Genomic DNA, 21,728 nt, shown 5'->3' on the forward strand with positions numbered 1-21,728 from the left:
CTGAAAGATAATGATGTGGTTAACACATCTCCATGGGCTCCTGAGTCCCCACCCTCGGGAAAGCCACCACCGCTCCTGTCTCCCAGGCTCCACATGCCCACCTCCTCCCAGCACTTTCCCATCAGTGATAAGCCCCCCCAACACATACTGCAACCTGCACAACAGCCTGCCAACCCCACGCATGCCTCAGGACCTTTGTACTTGCTTCCCTTTGCTTATGTGGTCTGTTCCACAAACTTTGCCTGAGTCCTCTCACATTTTGTCCCCTCCAGGAGCACTTCTCTTCCCTCTCTTCCCGCCTCTCCCTCTCCCTTCTCTCTTTCCCTGCTCCTCCCCACACCCCTCCCCCTTGGGCTGGCTCCTTCGCTACCATGCTGGGGCAGACACCAAAGGCTCCAAGGCCCTGACACTCAGGCATCACATTTAAGTGACTGAATGATGGGTTAGTGCTTCTTTTCTATTTTGTAGATTTTCTACTATCACCATATAGGTGTTAAAGTTACTTTTACAAGAGATGTTTGTTACAGAAGCAGGTCTAAAAGCCCCACACTGGAAGCCTGTTCTAGAAGTGAAATGGAGAGGACCACGTGGGGCAGGAGGAGGGGCCAGGCTGTTCCTTTTCCTCAGGAAAAAAAAAAAAAAAAGATAAGGCAAAATGAAGTCTTCACAAGTGTGTTATATTACTATACTTTTCTTTTTTCTTTTTTTTTTTCTTGTCGGTCATGGGGCTTGAACTCTGGGCTTGGGCGCTGTCCCTCAGCTCTTCAGCTCAAGGCTAGCGCTCTACTGCTTAAGGCACAGCACCACTTCTGGTTTTCCGGTGGTTTACTGGAGATAAGAGTCTCACGGACTTTTCTGCCAGGGCTGGCTTTGAACTATGATCCTCAGATCTCAGCCTCCTCAGTAGCTAGGATTACAGGCGTGAGCCACTGGTCTATGTTATTTTTAAGTGCTGTTGGTTTTGAGGTTGGGTCTCACTGCATAGTCCAGACTGGATTCAAACTCCTGCTCTATCTCAATATTCCGACAGCCAGGATCATAGGCATATACTGTCACACTTGGTTTAAAGACAAACTTTTTTGTGGGGCGGGGAGGGGAGTGATTACTGGGGTTTGAATTCAAGGCCTTCCACTTGTTAAGCAAGTACCCTACCACTTGAACCACACCCCCAGCCTTAAAGAAGAATATTTACGGAAGAAACAGGGACTCACAGGTAGTTCAGGAGTAGAGTACTGGCCTACTACATGCAAGGCAAGCACTAATAGCAGCACTGAAATAAAAAAAGAGAAGGAAGAAATCAGGGGAACTGATAGCAGGTGTGTTGTGTGTGCTTATAGGTGTGAATGCACACAAACATGTGTTCTAAATATGCAGACAGTCCCGTGTCTGTGTGGTGTATATGGGTATACAGCACCTCTGTGTGGTGTGTATGGGTGTGTGTGTGTGTGCGTGTGCATGTGCGTGTGTGTGTGTGTGGTCTGTACATGCATGCACACACCTTGCTACCAAGAAGAGGAAGTGGCATTGCCAGGAGAGAGGGAGGGAGAGGGAAAAAGGCCAGTGTGAAGAGGGATGACAGCAAGCAGCCACATCTGCGGCTCTTCTACCACACTGCAGGCCACAGCCCCACTCAGTCTCCTCAGTGACCCCCAGAGAGGAACTGAGCTATGAGGTTAGTGGAGCTGGGACTCAACACCAACTTGGTGATTTCATCCCCATACCCAGCCCCTCCCCTCCCACAACTCAGGGGACAGTGTCAGTGATCTCACTACCAATAACAATGGGCAGCTGTTCACACAGTCACAGGGAAAGGCCTTCCCCATCAGAACTGCTGAAAATCCTTCTGCAGCCACACTCAGAGGCCTGGGTTGGCCTAGAACTCCCAGCCACATGGCACCAACATACTAGGACCTAGCCCTGGGGTCAGTCAGTCCTCAGATGTCATGGCTAGAACAAACCCCTTCATTGCCCCTAGTTTACGGTCTACAACCAAAGGTGACAAGCTCAGGTGGCTCCCGTCCTTGCTGCTTATAGATGGACTGGATGACGTGAATAATGAGACGAACAGCTGTGAAGAGACCAGAAATCCCTTATTCAAATACATCAGGACACAGAACACATGCACAGATAAGAAAAACCAGAGCTGCAAGGCCCTAGGTCATTGGTCACAGGAATGGCCAGCAGAAAGGAGGGTGCTGTCCTTCTGCATAGGCCAGACTGAACTACATGTCCTCAGCATGTACCTGTGCTCAATGATCACTGTCTCTGTAGCATCAGAATAGGAATGCTCTACAGTTCGCAGGAGTGGTTATAACTGCCAAAGCAGTGAGGTACTGGACAGAGCTCATCCACAGATCACAAGGTGGGTGCACACCTGGCATGCCAACTACTCGGGAAGCTGAGGCAGGAAAATCACGTGACCCTAGGAAGCTCCCAATCTGGACAACACAGACAAATGTCAACTCAAAAACAAACGCAAAACATCCATCAATACTGGAAGGATCCACAGTAAATCTGTCAGGAAATCTTGGATGAGAGCAGGAAAGGTGGGAAGTGTGAAACAGGTCTTCAACATTTTCCCAATTACACTGTCTGATTTAGCTACACCTTAATTTTTTAAACATCTAGATGTTAAGAGAACAGTTTGGAACCCGCTGAGTCAAAAGTATTTAGTCTGGATCCTTGAGAAGCATTTGTGCCCGCGCGTATCAAGCCCCCGGACAGCCCAATAGCCAACAGGCTGGCCTTGGATCTCATCCGAAGACAACACCTCCACTCTGGAGGCCACACATGGACCCTCTGCAGACATTCCTCATTCTCCCAAGAGTAAGGGCAGAACACACATCAGCGTGATGGATGTTCTAGTCCCCGTAAAGCAACCTACCCAAGCAACATGGGCTCCGAGTGCCTGACTGGGCTACCGCACATTTCAGAGGTCCCAGGGAACTCAGGCCCCTCCTTCTCGGGCACCCCACCCTGCAAACCAGAGGTGCCACTCAGCACTGCCCACCCTGCCTTGCACCTGCCTCCCCATCCACTTACCGGAGCCTGAGTACTTTCCTCTTTCTCTGAGGCCCAACAAGCTGCTCCTGTCTTGGGACTTCCCAGGTGAGGCCATCTGCCCACTCACTGCCAAATCCTTCCACACCAACACTGAGTCACGGCATGGTTCTGCTCCTCCTCACCTCCTGGTTGGTTTATATTGTCCTCCCTCTGCCCAAAGCCAGATACCACATACAACAGATCACCACCCTGCCTCCCTATGACTACCAGCAGGGAGAGTTCAACACACATCCACCAGGCTAGAAAGGTGAGTGATACTGAGACAGACACTACTGGACAGCAAAGGAAGTTGACACAGTGGGGGCCGCCCAGCCAGTGAGAAGTGGTAGACGCCCTTGCTGAGACCCCGGTGTCCCCGCGAGAACAGCCACAGAGCAAACAGAGATGTGTACTCCCAAGAACAGAGTGGCCCCTGGTTAAGGGTGCACTCTTGATAGGTGACCTCAGTCAGGAGCTTGCTGTAGAGAAAGAGAGACTGGGGAAGACCTGCACAGTGGCCAGGGCTGGAAGAGACCCTGATTCCACAGCTGAGAATTCTCACCCCGTAGTAACAGGATGGTGACCAGCTTCACACAGAGCTGATAAATGCTGCTAAACCTAGCTCAGCAGTCTGAGCTATGGGATCAAAACACCCAGAGCCTGGATGTTTGGCTCTCCGGAAGGCCTCTCCATGCTCAGGACACCTGCCAGGTGTGAGGCCAGTGTCTCCACTGCCTGCAGTCAGCAAAAGGGGTCCAACCGGCTCATCACCAGCTCACTGAGGCTGTGTTCATGTAAGCTGTAATCTGCTGGTCACCAGATCCCCAGGCTGCCACACTCCAGCTCCAGTTGCTGCTCTGGGCCTGCTACCTAGCCCAGTGGGTAACCAGGGACAGGAAGAGGAGCGGGCAGCACTCAAGGAAGTCAACTGTTGATCGCTTATCTACAGGCTAGAGTCAAGAGGAGCTGCCCTTGCCAGACAAGGGATGCCTGGAGGACGCGAGAGCTGCATCTGTGCAGGAGCCTGTGGCAGGTCGAGAGGCGCCTTGTGACTGACGTTCCCAGCCTCCTTGATGGGACACATGGAAGAGGGAGGGACACGGTAGGGCCAGGAGCTGAGGACAATGACTTAGCTCCACAAGCTGCAGCCACCGATTTTGGAAGGAAGCTGTCCCCCTCAGCTTATATACCTTATTCTAAAAGCAAGCTTCCCCGTCATCAGGTTGGATCCCTGCTGGGGGACAGAAGGCTGGCACTGAGGACCAGGCAGATGCCAGGACATGTGGCAGGCAAATGGAACTAGACTACAGTTACTTACTGTGTAGGGCAAGGAGGATGTAGGTGACTGAAGACCATCCTCCCCTTGACAAAAACCACCATCAACCTGAAGCTGGGCACCAGACCCAAAGCACAGGCAGGCAGGGATGGGCAGGGTTACAGTTGGTTTGGAGGTTGTACAGGCAAGAGCCATCATCACCTATGGTCATCCAGGAAGTTCAGGACATTTTCCAGAAAGCTTCCGGACTCCTTGGAAAACAAAAGCTGAACTGGGTCAGAGCCAGGCTCCACCCTGCTGGCCTCCTGTTGACAGGCAGAATCAGACTTAGAAACAGATCTGAAAGAGGTTGGGGGAAGCAGAGGCTACCCAAGCTTCAATTAGGGAACTACAGGCCATGGCAAGTGACCAGTTAAGCTACACAGTCCATTGCTGGCACAGTTTGGACCAATCCTGGGCCTCAGAACTCCACAACCAGCTAACCACAGCCAAACCAGCTATCCTCATGGCATGAGAAACTCCAGCCCTCCAGAATAAAAATTGGTCTTCAACCTTCCAGGCATATTCATGGCAAGGAGCCCTCCAAGAAAGGAGAATGATTCACTTCCTGGGATTCTCACAGGATTCTTACATGTCAGTTTCCTGAGTAGTAAGGATTACAGGCGTGAGCCACCAGCACCTGGTTCTCCTTTACTCTTGAAGATGGGCTACACTGCCATCTCCCAGCGCAGCCCCTGATAAAAGGCACATTCAAGCCCAGCACTGGTGGCTCCTGCCTGTCGTCCTAGCTATTCAGGAGGATAAGAGCTGAGGATCCTGGTCTGGTGGGGGGCGTGGCAAGCTGGCTCTGCCATGGAGCAAGACTACCTCACAGGCCCAGCAGCAGTGCTTCAATTCCCCAAGATAGGTGAGGGTGTTAGTACATCTTAGACATGACTTGGAGGCTCAGAGAGAGGCAGTCATTTATTTAGAGACAGCCCCGGTGGTTCATGGCAGCACAGCCGGTTTTTCCACTGCCTGCTTCCACAGCCTCCCTGGGGACCCAGGGTCAGTAAGGCCAAGGAATGTGCCCTGCCAACTCCTCAAAAATGATGTGCACGCCGGGCGCTGGTGGCTCACGCCTGTAATCCTAGCTACTCAGGAGGCTGAGATCTGAGGATCGCGGTTCAAAGCCAGCCCGGGCAGGAGAGATCGTGAGACTCCTATCTCCAATAAACCACCAGAAAACCGGAAGTGGCGCTGTAGCTCAAGTGGTAGAGCGCTAGCCTTGAGCTGAAGAGCTGAGGGACAGCACCCAGGCCCAGAGTTCAAGCCCCACGACCGACAAAAAAAAAAAAAAAAAATGATGTGCACAGCTTCCCCCCAGGTCTTGTTTTGGCTAACTCAGGCAAGAGGATTTTTCTTTAGCAATGATAGAAATTCACTTCCTGGAGCAGGGCCCTTTTGTTTTTTAAGTCTTACTATATAGCCGATGTTGGCCTCAAATTGTTGATTTTTGTTCATTTGGGGTTTGACTGAAGGCCTTGAGCTTGCTAGGAAGGCACTCGATCGTGTCTTTGCTTTCCTTGTGGCTGGAATGCAAGTTAGGTACCACCTCACCCCACCTGTTCTTTTTTTTTTGGGTCCCAGTTGTGGGGCCTGAACTCTGGGTCTGGGCGCTGTCCCTCAGCTCTTCAGCTCAAGGTGAGTGCTCTACCACTTGAGCCACAGTGCCACTTCCAGCTTTTTTCTTTTTGCTTATGTGGTGCTGAGGAATCGAACCCAGGGCCTCAGGCATGCAAGGCAAGTGCTCTACCACTGAGCCACCTTCCCAGACCCGTCCACCTGTTTCTTGGAGATGGGGTCCCACTGCACTGACCAGGCTGGGAGGATCAAGCCATTCGCCTGTCTCAGCATTCTGAGGAGTGAGGACAACTGGCAGTACACAGCACACTGACTTTATGCTTACATTTTTTTCTTTTTTCCTGTGCTCAAATTGGAACCTGGAGCTTCGCCCTTGCTAGGCAAACACTCTGCCACCAAGCTACAACCCAAGCCCTGAAGGCAGGGTTCTTGCCTTCTGCCTCTCAAGAGAGGAGACTCTCCAATCACTGAGCTGCAGAGTAGCCCTATTGCAGGCAGAGGGACACTTAGAATGGGACGCTCCAAGGGACACATCCTGGGATTCAGTCTCTTCCACAAGTTTGGAGAAAGATAATTCTTTGGGTGAAATGAAACTGCCCAGAACATGGCCATCAATACGTGGAGTACTGCTCTGCCATAAAAACAAGAGCTGGGTGCTGGTGGCTCACACCTGTCTTCCTAGCTACTCAGGATGCTGAGATCTGAGGATCTCGGTTCAAAGCCAGCCCGGTCAGGAAAGTGAGTGAGACTCTCATCTCCAATAAACCACCAGACAACTGGAAGTGGCCCTGTGGCTCAAGCAGTAGAGCGCTCGCCTTGAGCTGAAGAGCTGAGGGACAGTGCCCAGGCCCAGAGTTCAGGCCCCACGACCGAAAAACAAAAACAAAACTGTTAACAGGTGTGGATGGCGAACACCCTTAATCCCAGCACTAGAGGAGGCAGGAGGATCTCCAGTCAAAATCAGCCCTGATCACATAGTGAAGCCCTGTCTTTAAAAGGAAAAAAAAAAGGTCGACTAGTACAATGTTACTGGAGAAAATTGAAAAACACTGATGCAGTGACTTCCTGAAAGGGTTAAATTTAACAAGCACGTGTGACTGTCATGCCACTGGTATGTGTATAGTTAAAACTGGGAACCTGCGACTATGAAAAAAAAATCATATGCAAATGTTCAGTCCAGTGATGCAGGACAGACATAGCTACAACACAAACGGGTGACAGCAGCATTCTAAGAGCCAGGTGCCAGGGCGTCACACCTAGAATCCTAGCCACTCAGGAGGCTGAGACCTGAGGATCACAATCCGAAGCCAGCCTGGACAAGCAAGTCCATGAGACTCTTATCATTATCTACCAAAAATCTGGAAGTAGAGGTGTAGCTTAATGACAGAGTGCTAGTCTTGAGCACAAAAGCTCAGGGACAGTGCCCAGGCCTTGTGTTCGAGCCCCAGGACCATCAAAACAAACAACAGCAAGCAGCAATGTGAGTAAAAGAAGGTAGCTGTGAACTAAGAAGCCCACACGACTGTAGGGCTCCCTATGTTGGAACTGTCCAGGAAAGGCAAATTGAGATGAAAGCAGATCCGCCATGGGCTGGTGATGGGAGGTGGAGGTGAAGATGGAAACTACAAAGAGGCACAAAGTTGTTTCAGGGACAGAAATGTCTAAATTAACTGTGGTGGGTGAATCTTAAAAAGTGGAGCCAGGTCTCCACATGGGCATCCCGGTGACGGGGTGGCGGTGGCCAGGTCTGAGCGGTCTGGAGCCTGGCTCAGTGGTCATCACATAGTGGGTCGGTGGATATACCTGCTTCAAGCCTGAGTTTGAGCAGCTTGTCCCAGGAAGAGACTGGATGGGCAGCTGGTACAGGAGCTAATGAAGAGTTGGTCACTGCCATGGAAAACACCATGTGCACCTTGGACTTCGAAGGGCCAGGCCACTCAGACAGCGTCCTCTGCTCCTACACAGAGGACGATGAGCAGGCTGCCCACACTACTGGCGTCCAAAACATCAAGATGGAATCTATGGTCGTTGTGGCCTTGTGCAGTACATGTGGCCTCCCAGCTGCTATGGTGTGTCATCCTGCAGGAGCACTTACAGGGGGACCAAATTAGCAGCACCCACAAGGTGCCTACTGAATACCAATACCAGCAGAGGCCACAACAGCTGGTGAGCTCCTTCATCAAGCAGGGCTTTGGGACCAGGTGCTGATGGCTCAGCCTGTAATCCTAGCTACTCAGAAGACAGATTTGAAGACTGTGGTTCAAAGCCAGACCAGGCAGGAAAGCGTGAGACTCTTATCTTCAATGAACCATCCAAAAGCCAGAAGTGAGGCTATGGCTCAAGTGGTAGAGGGTTACTCTTGAGCATAAAACCCCAGGGACAGCATCTAGGCCCTAAGTTCAAGCTCTAGGATCAGCACAAAAATAAATAATAGAGAAAAGCCTTGGGAAAGCCTGAGGCTTCCTAGAAACAAGCTATTGCTATTACTATTTATTAAAACTAGTGTCAAAGTCTCCTTTTGTGTGATCTGGAGCATGCCTACATAACCTTTTATGGGGCCAGGCACTGGGTTCACAAACCTATAATCCTAGCAACTCAGGAGGCTGAGATCTGAAGATCTTGGTTGGAAGGCAGTCTGGGCAGCAAAGTCTATGAGATTCTTTTTTTGGGGGGGGAGGGGGTCCAGTCGTGGGCCTGAACTCTGGGCCTGGGCGCTGTCCCTCAGCTCTTCAGCTCAAGGCTAGCACTCTACTACTTTGAGCCATAGCACCACTTCTGGCTTTTTTCTTTTTGCTTATGTGGTGCTGAGGAATCAAACCCAGGGCCTCAGGCATGGAAGGCAAGCGCTCTACCACTGAGCCACCTTCCCAGCCCAGTCTATGAGATTCTTATCTCCAGTTAACTACCAAAAAGCCACAAGTGGCTCAAGTGGTAGAGTGCTATCCTTGAGCAAAAAAGCTAAGGGACAGTGCCTAAGCCCTGAGTTTAAGATCCATTACCAGGCACAAACCAAACCAAACTAAACAAAAAAGATTTAGGGGGCTGGGAAGGTGGCTCAGTGGTAGAGTGCTTGCCTTGCATGCATGAGGCCCTGGGTTCAATTCCCCAGCACCACATAAGCAAAAAGAAAAAAGCCGGAAGTGGTGCTGTGGCTCAAGTGGTAGAGCGCTAGCCTTGAGCTGAAGGACAGCGCCCAGGCCCAGAGTTCAGGCCCCATGACCGGACACAAAAAAAAAAAAAAAGATTTAGGACACTGGTTGCATTATAGAGGTTAAGAAATCATGGATTAGTCACTTAGAGAAGATTTTCCTTTAAGTTGTTAAGGGCATTTTTTTCAATTACTTTAGCCTGTCATGGAATTTCTTCTAAAACATGCTGCTGAACTTTTCTAGGGGAAAGTTTTCAGCTTTCAGCTGTCATGTATCATATAGGTACATATGTAATCTGATATGCCAGAACTTCCATTTTCTCATGTATTTTGCAAGTTCCATACAATCATCCCTGATACTTGCAGAATGTTGATTGGTTCAAGGATCCTGTGGGTACCAAAATTCATGCATGCTTAGTTCCATATATAAAATGGTGGTGTTCTTGCATGATGCCTCCACCAACCCTTCCTTGTACTTCAGATCCCTTCCAATTACTTGCAATGAGTAGCATGTAAATACCATGTGAACGTGTTGTTCAGTGCCAATTAGAGAGTAATCTCAAGAATAGGCTGGGGGGGGGGACACAACAAAAGGGTTTAAGAAAGTTGCTGTTGTTGTTGTTGTGCTTGCTTCTGAACTCAGCCTTGACTAGATAGATGACTTACCATCCCCTTTATTTTTTAGATAAAATTTTGAACTTCTCCCCCAAACCCACCCAGGGATGGCCTCCTATCTATGCCTCCCACGTTCTATCCTCAGATCAGGTATCAAAGGACAAGCTTGTGAGAGCCCAAAAATCTAAGCTGTGAGACCCCGAAAGAATTCGGGGGTTGGAATGACTTCTAATACACTCTCGAACGCTCAAGAGTTTTCCTGGAAAGGTCAATCAGTCCTGGCTTAACAGGAACTCAGATTTCACCTTAAACCGTGTAGGAGCCTAAGGATAGTCTATGCAAGTTGAAGGCTCTACTGTTTAGCTCTCCTTCCCAAAATAAGACAGTCACCTACCACTTGTATACAAGATATTGTCACATGTTGAAGTTTATACCTTACTTCCTTACACAAGACCAATAAAAACCTTGGTTAATGGAACCTTGGGACATGTTGCTGGCAGAAGGCTACAGGTCCCCTGGTGCCCTAAATCTCTGCTGCGCGGTCCAGTCTGTTATTGTGTTGCTCCACTGCAGTGGGTTAAGGCGCACACAGCGGGATGTGACGTCTGGCGCCAACGTGGGGCATGAGGGCTCGCAGTGAACATGGGGCCTCACGGTGAAGAACAGAGAAGCAAGGAATTTGGGAGGTCAGCTGTGGAATGCTGAAGAGTTCGTGATCCAGGAACGCGAGCCAGGACATGCTTCAGGACTGCCAGGGTAATCAATGGGGTTAGCTCAAAGCAAAGGGGCCAGGTATCTTGAGCCGGTGAGCATGTTGCTGGCAGAGTCAGAAATACAAGAAAAAGGATATGGAGGAATTGGCCCTGTACATACAAAGTATGGTCATCTGCCACCGCCGCAGGAAAATGCTGCAAGGGCAGCAGTGGAGGGGATTGTTTGATCTTTTTGTGTGGCTCAAAGCCTGGGGAAGAAAATCCATTTAAAAGTTTGGTCTTTGTGCAAAGTAATCATAATGATGTTGCAGCCTCCCCAAGATCCTCAGCCAACAAAACATGGGCCTGTGTGGGAAGCTCCCACACAACAGGGAAATGTGGCTGGAAATTTTGAGTCTTGTGACGGAGGCCAAAAGGATGTGGCTAAAAGCTCTGAGTCTTGTGACAAAGAGCACAGAGACATGGCTGAAAGCTCTGAATCTTGTGGCGAAGAGCAAAAGGATGTGACTAAAAATTTGAATTCTTGTGACAAAAGGTAGAAGAATGTGGCAAAAGGCTCTCGATCTGGCAACAAGGAGCAAGAGGTATATGAAGCCCAGAAAGATTTACCTGTACTCAGACCCTCAGGGCCCTCCAGTGCGGTCATCTGCCTGGCCCATAGTGAGTCAAGCGGGTTCCCTTATTTCTCAGGGAATCTGGGCAGGCTCAACAAGGGGAACTGCAAGCTTACATTGATATGCCTTGGGCGGCACCCGTGAAATTACAGCCACTTAACCGAGAGTAGGGCAAAAAATCTCCTAGAAAGACACTTCCATGCTGAGTATGAAGCACTGTCTTATAAGACCCTTTGGAGTGGGTAATGGTAGCTCACACCTGTAATCCAAGCGACTCAGGAGGCTGAGATCTGGCACTGTGGCTCAAGTGGTAGAGCACTAGTCTTGAGCTGAAGAGCTGAGGGGCAGTGCCCACCCTCACGGCCACCCTCCCAGAAAAAGATGACCCTTCAGAGTTGAATGAAACAGGCCACTTCCCTTTTTATTATGGGCATTCTCCCATGACTGGAAAAACCTGGCCAAAACCTGCCCAGAACCCAGTCAATATCTATAATTTAAAATGTGGTGGAATGAGGAAGCTCGCAATCAGGCTCTGAAAAATCAACATGCCCAGTCTCCCACAGAAATTGAGGTGGACTGGCTTACCAGACAAGGGGTATGGCAGGACATACAGCTAGCTGATGATGATCAAACAATTAACCACATGTGTGCTTCTTGTTTGAGAGCTTAGGAAAAAAATAGTGCAGTCAGGTCAGATAGCGACTCCTTGTGTGAAAATTAAGCAGGGAGGCACTGAGCCTTATGTGGATTTTATAGCCTGGCTGGAGCACAGTCTTCCTAAGACTGTGCCACAAGCTGAGTTAAGAAACTCACTTCTCCAAATGCTCGCTTTTGATAATGCCAATTCAGAATGCCAAAAAGCCTTATGCTCATTAAGGCTACCAGTGGCAGCAATGCAGATTATACTAAGGCCTGTAATGACTTTGTTACCTCTGCTTATAATGCTAACCTGCTGCTGGCATCAGCTATAACAAGGCTTAAAGTAAGATTTTTTGGATGTGGAAAGTTAGGGCATATAAAAAGGGAATGTCGGCTGGGAAGGTGGCTCAGTGGTAGAGTGCTTGCCTCACATGCATGAGGCACTGGGTTCGATTCCTCAGCACCACATAAGCAGAAAAAGCCGGAAGTGGTGCTGTGGCTTAAGTGGTAGAGTGCTAGCCTTGAGCTAAAGAGCTGAGGGACAGTGCCCAGGCCCAGAGTTCAGGCCCCACAACTGGACCCAAAAAAAAAATTATGTCGTAAAAACAAAGACTCTTCTGACAAAGATCCCAGGCCACCCAGGAGATGCCCCAGATGTGGTAAAGGAAGGCACTGGGCAAATCAATACCATTCTAAACATAATAAATGTGGCAAGCCTCTTTCCCCTTTGGGAAACCAGTGAGCGGGCAGCCCTTCCGGGCCCTAGAAACAAATACTGGAGGCCCAGCAGATGCCAGTCATGGAGTTTCCATCGTAGAAACTTTTCGGACTTGGTTGCCACCACTGCAGGCAGCACAGCAGCACAACTTAAAACTGCAGCTCCTTTGATTTTAACTTCTGATCAGGGTGTTGTTAAAATATCCACAGGAGTGTAAGGGCCTATACCTAAATCTACAGTAGAATTAATTATACGAAGAAGTAGTTGGACTTTTTTAAAGGGCCTAAAAGTTCATATAGGAGTTGACTGATGAGATTCTAATGGACATATTCAGATTATAGCCTCGGCACTGTCTCCACTGTACATCAAAGTAGGACACAGAACTGCCCAGATTCTGCTGCTCCCATACAAGGAGCACATACACACACACCCCTGCACCACCCCCCTAAGAAACATTAACGGGAAGGAGGCTTTGGCAGCACCAACAAACAAATTTGGTACAATACTATCATTGGGCCTGGTCACCATGAGTGCAATCTCATCATAAATCATAAAAAGTTCAGAGGACTGATAGATACGGGAGCAGATGTAACCATTATTGCTCAAAAACACTGGCCTGCTGCTTGGAAAAGGAGAAAAGAACATTCAGGTATCAGGAGTAGGGAGTGTACAAGAGGTATGGCAGATCACCTCCATACTGACCTGAACAGGGCCTGATGGTCAGGTGGGACACATACAACCTTTAATCTTTAATGCAGATGTCAACCTCTGGGGGAGGAATCTCACGGCACAATGGGATTCTCAATTTTTTTCTCTCCCCCCCACTGGGTTTTTCCTGATGGCCACTGATCGGCATCCACAGCCCTTGCTTCTTAAATGGCTCACCACCACCCCCATATGGGCTGATCAATGGCTGTTGGCCAAAGAAAAAGTGGACACTTACACCATTTGTCTAAGAGCAGCTCAAAGCTGGACATATAGAGCCCTCAGTCAGTCCTTGGAATACTCCAGTAATTTTTTTTTTTTGGGTCTGATCGTGGGGCCTGAACTCTGACCTGGGCGCTGTCCCTCAGCTCTTCAGCTCAAGACTAGCGCTCTACCACTTGAGCCACAGTGCCACTTCCGGCTTTTTTTCTTTTTGCTTATGTGGTGCTGAGGAATCGAACCCAGGGCCTCAGGCATGCAAGGCAAGCACTCTACCACTGAGTCACCTTCCCAGCCCCCTACTCCAGTATTTATAAAAAAAAAAAAAAAAAAAAGCCAGGTACCGGTGGCTCACACCTGTAATCCTAGCTACTTAGGAGACTGAGATCTGGGGATCGCAGTTCAAAGCCAGTCCAGGCAGGAAAAGTCTGTGAGACTCTTATCTCCAATAAACCACTCAGAAAACCGGAAGAGGCGCTGTGGCTCAAGTGGTAGCGCGCTCACCTTGAGCTGAAGAGATGAGGGACAGCGTCCAGGCCAAGAGTTCAAGCCCCACGACCAACAACAACAAAAAAAGAAAAATCAGGAAAACTTCGATGCTTCAAGATCCTAAAAAGATAAAGGCTGTTTATTCAGCCCATTGGCACTTTACAGCCAGGGATGCCTTCTCCTACAATGATTCCTAAAGATTGGAAACACAGATTTAAAAGTCTGATTTTTCTCCATTCTTTTTTCTTTTTTTTCTTTTTTTTTTTTTTGGGTCCGGTCGTGGGGCCTGAACTCTGGGCCTAGGTGCTGTCCCTCAGCTCTTCAGCTCAAGGCTAGCACTCTACCACTTGAGCCACAGCACCACTTCTGGCTTTTTTTCTTTTTGCTTATGTGGTGCTGGGGAATCGAACCCAGGGCCTCATGCATGCAAGGCAAGCGCTCTACCACTGAGCCACCTTCCCAGCCCCATTTTTCTCCATTCTTTTAGCAGAACAGGGTAAGGAAATATTTGCCTTTACTATCTTAAGCATAAATAAGAAAGAACCTGCAAAGCATTACCAATGGAAAGTCCTACCCCAGGGAATGCTTAATACCCTACTGTGTGTATTATGTAGGGGTTGGTCTACAAACTGTGCGGGAATCTTTCCCAGATGCATATATTATCCATTATATGATGACATATGGTTGGCTTCACCTGATGAGATCATGTTAGACAAACTTTTCACGATGTTGCAGGAAAGGCTTTCGGGCTTCAGGACTGAGAAACAGGGCAGAGGAATAAGTCCAAAAAGCCTCCCCTTACTCTTGAGATTCAGAATAACTGGTAATGTAATTACCCCATAGAAGATTCAAATCAGAACAGATGGGTTGAGGACCCTTAATGATTTTCACAAGCTGCTGGGTGATATTAGCTGGTTACAGCCCTCCCTGGGAATTCCAACTTACAAACTGCAGCACCTCTTTTAATATTTTGCAGGGAGAGAGTGACTTAAATAGCCCCCGAACATTAACCCCACAAGCTTGAGAAGAGCTACGATGGCTAAAACAACATATTCAAAGTATCTGGTTAAAAAGAGTAGATCCGGAATCTCCAGTACAATTGTTGGTTTTTCCTACCTTACATTCCCCATTAGGATTATTAGTTCAAGAAGGATGGGCAGAATGGATTTTTCTCCCTAACAACTCAGATAAAAAGTTAGAGACTTACTTGGATAAAATAGGTCAAGTGATCTTGCCAGGGAGATGAAAGCTTAAAACTATACTAGGTAAAGATCCAGACTGAATTATTATTCCTGTGTTATATAAGGAGTTTGAAAATAGTTACCAGGAAAATCTATCATGGCAAATAGCTCTTTCCAATTATCTAGGACATATGGGATGCCATTATCCAAAAAAGCAAAATCTTTCATTTCTAAAAACTACCCAGTGGATTTTGCCAAAAATTGTTAAAAGTTATCCTATTTCAAAGGCGCCTATTTTACTGATGGTAGTAAAAAGAGAAAGGCAGCTTATTTTGGTCCAAAAATAAAAATAATTAACTCCCCTTCTCAAGTCTGCACAGCAAAATGAGCTACTTGCCGTCATTCAACTACTCAAGGATGAGCCTGCTTCTTTTAATCTTGTCACAGATTCACAATATGTGGCCAAGTTTCTTCCTTTAATAGAGACTGTGACACTGTTCTTAAGGGAGACTCCAATTATTTTTCTTTACTGAGTTACAAAAGGAGGTGTGGGGGGGAAGAAGCTCCCCCTTTTTGTGATGCGTATCAGGGCCCAGCCATTTATCCCAGGGAAACGATTCTGTAGATCAGCTGATTACTCCTTTACTCATTCAAAGTACATATTGGCATAAGTTAACACATGCCAATGCTCCTGGCTTTCCAGACAAAATTTCATTTGACTCACACTCAGGCTCAATCCATTATCGCAGCCTGCCCTACCTGTGCCCCAATTACCCCATCCTCTTTTTCTCCTGGAACCAACCCTAGAGGTTTAAAACCTAATGATATCTGTCAAATGGATGGTACTTATTATCCATCTTTTGGTTGATTAAACTTTATACATGTCACAATTGACACCTTTTCTGGTTTTATTTGGGCTACACCTTTATCCAGAGAAAATTCTAATCATGTAATCACCCATCTTCTTTCCTGCTTCGCTGCTCGGGGTGTTCCTTCTACTATAAAAACAGACAATGGCCGGGCGCTGGGGCTCCCACCTGTAATCCTAGCTACTTAGGAGGCTGAGATCTGAGGATCACGATTCAAAGCCAGCCGGGGCAGGAAAGACCATGAGACTCCAATCTACAATAAACCACCAGACAACCGGAAGTGGCCCTGTGGCTCAAGTGGTAGAGCGCTCGCCTTGAGCTGAAGAGCTGAGGGACAGTGCCCAAGCCCAGAGTTCAAGCCTCATGACCAAAAAAAAAGGCAATGCCCCTGCCTATACTAGTACTAAATTGCAAACCTTCCTAAATAAGTGGCAAATTGAACCTATTACATGAATCCCTTATAATCCACAAGGTCAAGCCATTGTGGAATGCAGTAATTTTACACTGAAGTCCCAATTAAATAAACAAAAAAGGGGGATAGGTATAAATCACTGGACTCCCAAAGAACAGATTGCAATGGCATTAAAATATTCTTCATTTTGAAATTTTAAATTTTCCATCCAACACTTCAGCAGCAGATAAATACTGGAAAGACCTGGAAAAACTCCAATCTTCATGTCAACTACATGGTAGAACGATGACAACGATAAGAACTGGAAACCCGGAACCGTCCAAGTATGGGGCCATGGCTATGGCTGTGTGTCCACAGGTTCAGCGGACATCTGGCTACCAGCTGAGAAACTAAAACCCAGAAATGAAGAGAAAATCATCCAACATCGAGGAGCCTCTGGAAGAGGTCCTCAAGATGAGGATAAGCCGGGTGCCAGTGATTCACGCCTGTCATCCTAGCTACTCAAGAGGCTGAGATCTGAAGGCCCCAGAAAGGGCAGGAAAGTCCGTGAGACTCTGATCTCCAATAAGCCACCATAAAACCGGAAGTGGTGCTATGGCTCAAGTGGTAGAGCGCTTGCCTTGAGCTGAAGAGCTGAGGGACAGCACCCAGGCCCAGAGTTCAAGTCCCACGACTGAAAAAAAAAAAAAAAAAAAAAGAGGACAGCTAAAGGCCTAAGGAGAATAGAGAAAACCAGATCTGCAACCATTCCCACCTGGGGACAGATGAAGCTTTCCCAAGAAGCTGAGAGATGCTTAAAGGACAGGAAATTAATGCCGTATCTTCGTTTATGATGATGGTGGCACTTATTCATACTGCTAGTGCCTCTTGCTCAGTACAAGCCTGTTTGGGGGGTTCCTATGCTGGGTAAATCATTGTACTTGAATTGTACTGTGATACGTAACAACTCAGAAACTGGACCTGTTTGTTGGTATAGAGTTAAAATATTTAGTCAGAGGCTGGGAAGTTGGCTCAGTGGTAAAGTGCTTGTCTTGTATGCATGAGGCCCTGGATTTGGTTCCTCAGCACCACACAAGCAGAAAAAAAGCCAGAAGTGGCGCTGTAGCTCAAGTGGCAGGGCACTATCCTTAAGCTGGAGAGCTGAGGGACAGTGCCCAGACCCAGGTTCAGCCCCCACGACCAACAAAACAAACAAACTTAGTAAAAAAAAAAAAAAAAAGTTTGAAGGGCCTTGGATGAACATCTCTGGTCAATTTAAGAGAAATAATATCCAACTTGGTATAAGCTGATGGACTCCCCCGAGGATGAAGGAGAATACAACTTTCAAAATACAAGGTGTTTTGTTTTATTTTTGTTGGTGCCCAGCTAAGACAATGTTCTTATTTGGGAAATGTCACCGTACATGTGGTCCCTGAGTCAGAAATTACCAGTTCTCTAAACCTATGCCTTCAATTGGCCATTGATACCATGAATAAAACCTTTTGTGTTAGGGAAGGCACTTCAGTGCAAAATAGCCCAACACAGAATTGAGTAGGACTTGCTGTCAGTTAGGAAGGGTACAAAAATGGAACTCAGGATGAAATTAGTCAGCAAGAAGATGAGAGCTTAAAGCTGGGAGCCGGTGGCTCACGCCTGTAATCTTAGCTACTCAGGAGGCTAAGATCTGAGGATCATGGTTCAAAGCCAGCCCAGGCAGAAAAGGCTGTGAGCCTCTTATTTCCAATAAACCACTAGAGGGCTGGGAAGATGGCTCAGTGGTAGAGCGCTTGCCTTGGATGCATGAGGCTCTGGGTTCGATTCCTCAGCACCACATAAGCAAAAAGTAAAAAGCTGGAAGTGGCGCTGTGGCTCAAGTGGTAGAACGCTAGCCTTGAGCTGAAGAGCTGAGGGCAGTGTCCAGGCCCAGAGTTCAGGCCCACGACCGGACCCAAAAATTAAAAAAAAAAAAATTAAAAAAAAAAAAAGAGTCTCATGGACTTTCCAATAAACCACTAGAAAACCGGAAGTGGCACTGTGGCTCAAGTGGTTGAGTGCTCGTCTTGAGCTGAAGAGTGCAGGGACAGCGCCCAGGCCCAGAGTTCAAGCCCCACAACTGATGGAAAAAAAAAAAAAAAAAAGATGATATCGTAGAGAAGAACCTTGGGATCTGTTGCCAGCGGGAAGCTACAGGTCCCTGGTACCCCAAATCTTAGTTGCACAGTGCAGTCTCCTTTACTGTGTTGCTCCCTGTCACGGTGGATTAAGGAGCACGCAGCAGGTTGCAACCCTAGATGATAGGGTCTCCCAAAAATTTCCTTCCAGACTATCCCCAAACTGTGATCCTCCAGCTCTCTAACTCCTCAATCTCCAGTTCCCATTGCTGTCCCTGGACTACACGGGATGACATAAACATGTTCAATGTGTATTTCACATTTTAATCTGGTTAATTGTGAAGAACATATAACAAAAATAAAATAATTTACATGTCAGAAAAAAAAGAAGCACTGTACTCATAACCTGACATACAGAATCGTAATCTCTTTGTATAACTACTTAATAAAAGGGAAAAACGGTTTAGCTGGGGACAGTGCTCAGCAATAAAGCACTTGTCTGTCACGGAAGAGTTGCTGGGTTTTATCCCCAACAACACAAAAATATTAGTCGAGCAAGTCAGCCTTTGAACTTTGCAGGCCCACTGCTGTCTGTTACCAGCAGCCCAGCCCAAGTAGCCAATAGGTTCACCTGTAGGGCCAACAGCAATCAATCAGTGACAGCTGGTTAAGATTAGTCTGTGATTCTGAAACCAAGTACAGGCTCAGAGGAGATGCATAGAGTGATTGGAAAAGTCTACCACAGCATAAACTGAAAGTGGTGCCTGTATGTGGCTTTGTAAAGAGCGCTAGAGTTCCAGGGATCAGGAGATGCCATAGTAAGCCTTCTGGTATCTGTGTCATCCCATAGCTAACTGCTTCTAAGGTCTTGGTCAGTCACATAATTTCCTTTGTGAAAAATCGCAACCACCTCTGCTAAAGATTTAAGGGCCAGGCACAGTTCTGAGCCGCAGTGCAAGTTACCATATCATTTTATACAGGAGGAAACTGACATCCAGGGAGGTTAAATAATTTGACCAAGAGCACTCAGCCAAACAACTGTTCCTTCAGATCTGAAACCCTGAGGGTTTCTAGGAGAAGCCTTGGCCTACAGCCCTCCACCTGGCCAGGCCACCCTGTCACTGGGCAGAGATTGCTCTGCACTGTGGGAACAATACCTTCTGACCAGCCACCTCCATGTCCTTCCAACTGCCCCGTCAAGCAGTGCCAGTTTTCTGGCCCTGCCACCAGAAGCCTCGGAAGCTCATCTCCCTTCCGTTAGGAAGGAGTGGACACACTTGAGTGGATGTCAGACTCACCTGAGGAATGGGTTTAAAATACAAGTCCCCAGACCCCAGGGTCTGAAGCAGGGCCCACTCGTGGAAGGTGTGGTCCTGGACCGCATTCAAAGGAAATCTGGCCTGGTGGGGGTGGGAGATCAGATGCTCAAAAGCCAGGACCAGGGATGCACCTGGACGTCCCACGGCCCGAGATCCCTTCCTGTCTTCGCTTCTCCACACCACGCAAGGCCCCACAGAAGACAGCAGAAACGGAGCTACAAGTTCGGTCTGGCCCCGCTCGCAAGCGAGGCAGCAGGGTGGGAGCCGGGCGCCGGTCCCAGCTGTGTGTCCATCCGTCCAGTTCAACGCCACTTCCTCCCCCGCGGCTCGGGTCCCGGGCCGTTTATCGGAGAGACGGGAGACGCCGGCAGGTGCCCTGCGGCCATTCTCACGACCGCCGACACTCGAGCGGTGCACCCGGCGCCTCCGAGGCGGCGAGCGGGGACTGGCCCAAGGTGACCCGTGGCGAAGGGGCCGCGGCCGGCCCGGCTCCGGCCAGGCCCCCGCAGGGCCGCAGCCGGGAGGCGCGGGGCTCCGCGGGGCCCGGGGCGGGGGGGACAGGGAGGGTCCCAGGCCGCGCCGGGCGCCCGCGCCGCGCCTCCCCGCGCCCCCACCACACCCCCGGCCCGCGCTCCGGCCCGCGCCCCTGCGGTCCGCGCCGCGGCACTCACCGGACTTCGGAGGGTAGCGATAGGCCGAGTTCGCCTGGATGTCGATGTCTTCCACCCCCGCGATGCGACGGCTCAGGATGGAACCCATGGTGCGCGGCACTGCCCGCCGAGCCGGGGCTGGGAGGGGGAGCGGGAGCGAGGAGACGGCGGCCGCGACCTCCTCAGAGCGACATCGCCCTGACCAGGCCGCACGGACGCGCGTCCACTGCCCCGGCGGCGCCCCGCCCCCGCCCCGGCCCGCTGGAGCCCGACGCGGCGCCCCGCCCCCGGACTGACGCCCCCTGGGAAACAGAGTCCACTCCAGCGGAGCCGCGGCGCCACCAACGCGTGGACACACTACATCTCCCAGGGTGCTCCGCGCGCGACGGGCCTCCGGGGAAAAACCAAGGGGCCCGGGCAGAGGGAAGTCCAGCCTCCGGCCGCGCTCGGAGAAGCCTTCCCCGCTCGGCCCCCTCGCGGAACTGAGCTCAGAACTCGTCGATCCCCTCCGGCATCGGTTTGTATGCAGACCCTGGTGTGGAAACAGCGCCTCGCGTTCGCACCCCCACACCTAAACATCTTCCCGAGCCACGGCGGCTCCCCCACTTCCCAGGGCCGGCAGAGGGTGCACCTTTACCTGCCGGGCGGAGAGACCCGGTGACCCCGCCCGCCGGCCCGGGGCGCGGCTCGCGGGACGCCGTCCGAGCACCTGCGGCCAGCACCTGCTGGAGCTGGACCCCGCCCGTATTTACACACGCGTGCGACTTGTGGGTGCGGACGCGGGAGGGAAACACTGGGCAAGAGCCAGCGAAGGGGCGACTCCGTTCAAAAAGAAACGCGCTCTACCTGACTCACCTAACCCTTTATGAGAACGGTTTTTAAAAAAGAAAAAAAAGCATCTCTTAGGCCCCCACGTCCTTGAACTATTACCTTGAAGACTCGACTTTTCGGCCCCGCCCACCACGAAAGACTGGACCATGGAAACTGAGGCACAAACGCGGCAGGTATGGCTGAAAGCCAGTTTGCAACCATCAGGGTCAGGGTTGAAACCTCACAGGTTGCAGTTAATTTCCTGACTTTTGACTCACACCTCTGTTGCAAGAGACCGAAGGAAGGTCCGTTACCACTCCCTTTCCCAGTTGAGGAACTGGGTTTCCAAGAAAAGTGTTCCCCAATCCACGCTGTGTGGAGAGAGCAGCTAGGAAGGCCAGCAGCAGGCCAAAGTTTCAGGTGGTAAATTCACCATTGTCCATGGTTAAAATGTCCTATACCTTTTGTGGGGGAAGGGGGGCAGCTAGAATCCAGTGTTCCTTGTCAGAAGATCTTGGAATGACACATTAGAAGTGTGAGGTGCCTGCCTACTTGTGTGGCCATTATTGTGCTGGGCGCCTTGTTCAGAACCCCAC

The 21,728-nt window shown here is 49.5% G+C and overlaps 1 protein-coding gene and 1 pseudogene across 2 annotated transcripts in view; one reads left to right on the forward strand and one right to left on the reverse strand.

Annotated features, from left to right (window-relative positions):
* Positions 1-20,562, reverse strand: part of Mgrn1 (mahogunin ring finger 1) — a 53,392-nt gene extending 32,830 nt beyond the window's left edge. For both annotated transcript variants that reach the window (XM_042698101.1, XM_042698100.1), the window contains exon 1: positions 20,344-20,562. In XM_042698101.1, coding sequence (XP_042554035.1) covers positions 20,344-20,431 — 88 coding nt within the window. In that variant the 5' untranslated portion in view covers positions 20,432-20,562. The remainder of the gene's footprint in view (positions 1-20,343) is intronic.
* On the forward strand, positions 7,653-8,149 carry LOC122123703 (annotated as a pseudogene).
* Positions 20,563-21,728: the final 1,166 nt, after the last annotated feature.

This window comes from Dipodomys spectabilis, unplaced genomic scaffold, assembly GCF_019054845.1.
Source record: "Dipodomys spectabilis isolate Male_0828 unplaced genomic scaffold, ASM1905484v1 ptg000231l, whole genome shotgun sequence".
NCBI lineage: Eukaryota > Metazoa > Chordata > Mammalia > Rodentia > Heteromyidae > Dipodomys > Dipodomys spectabilis.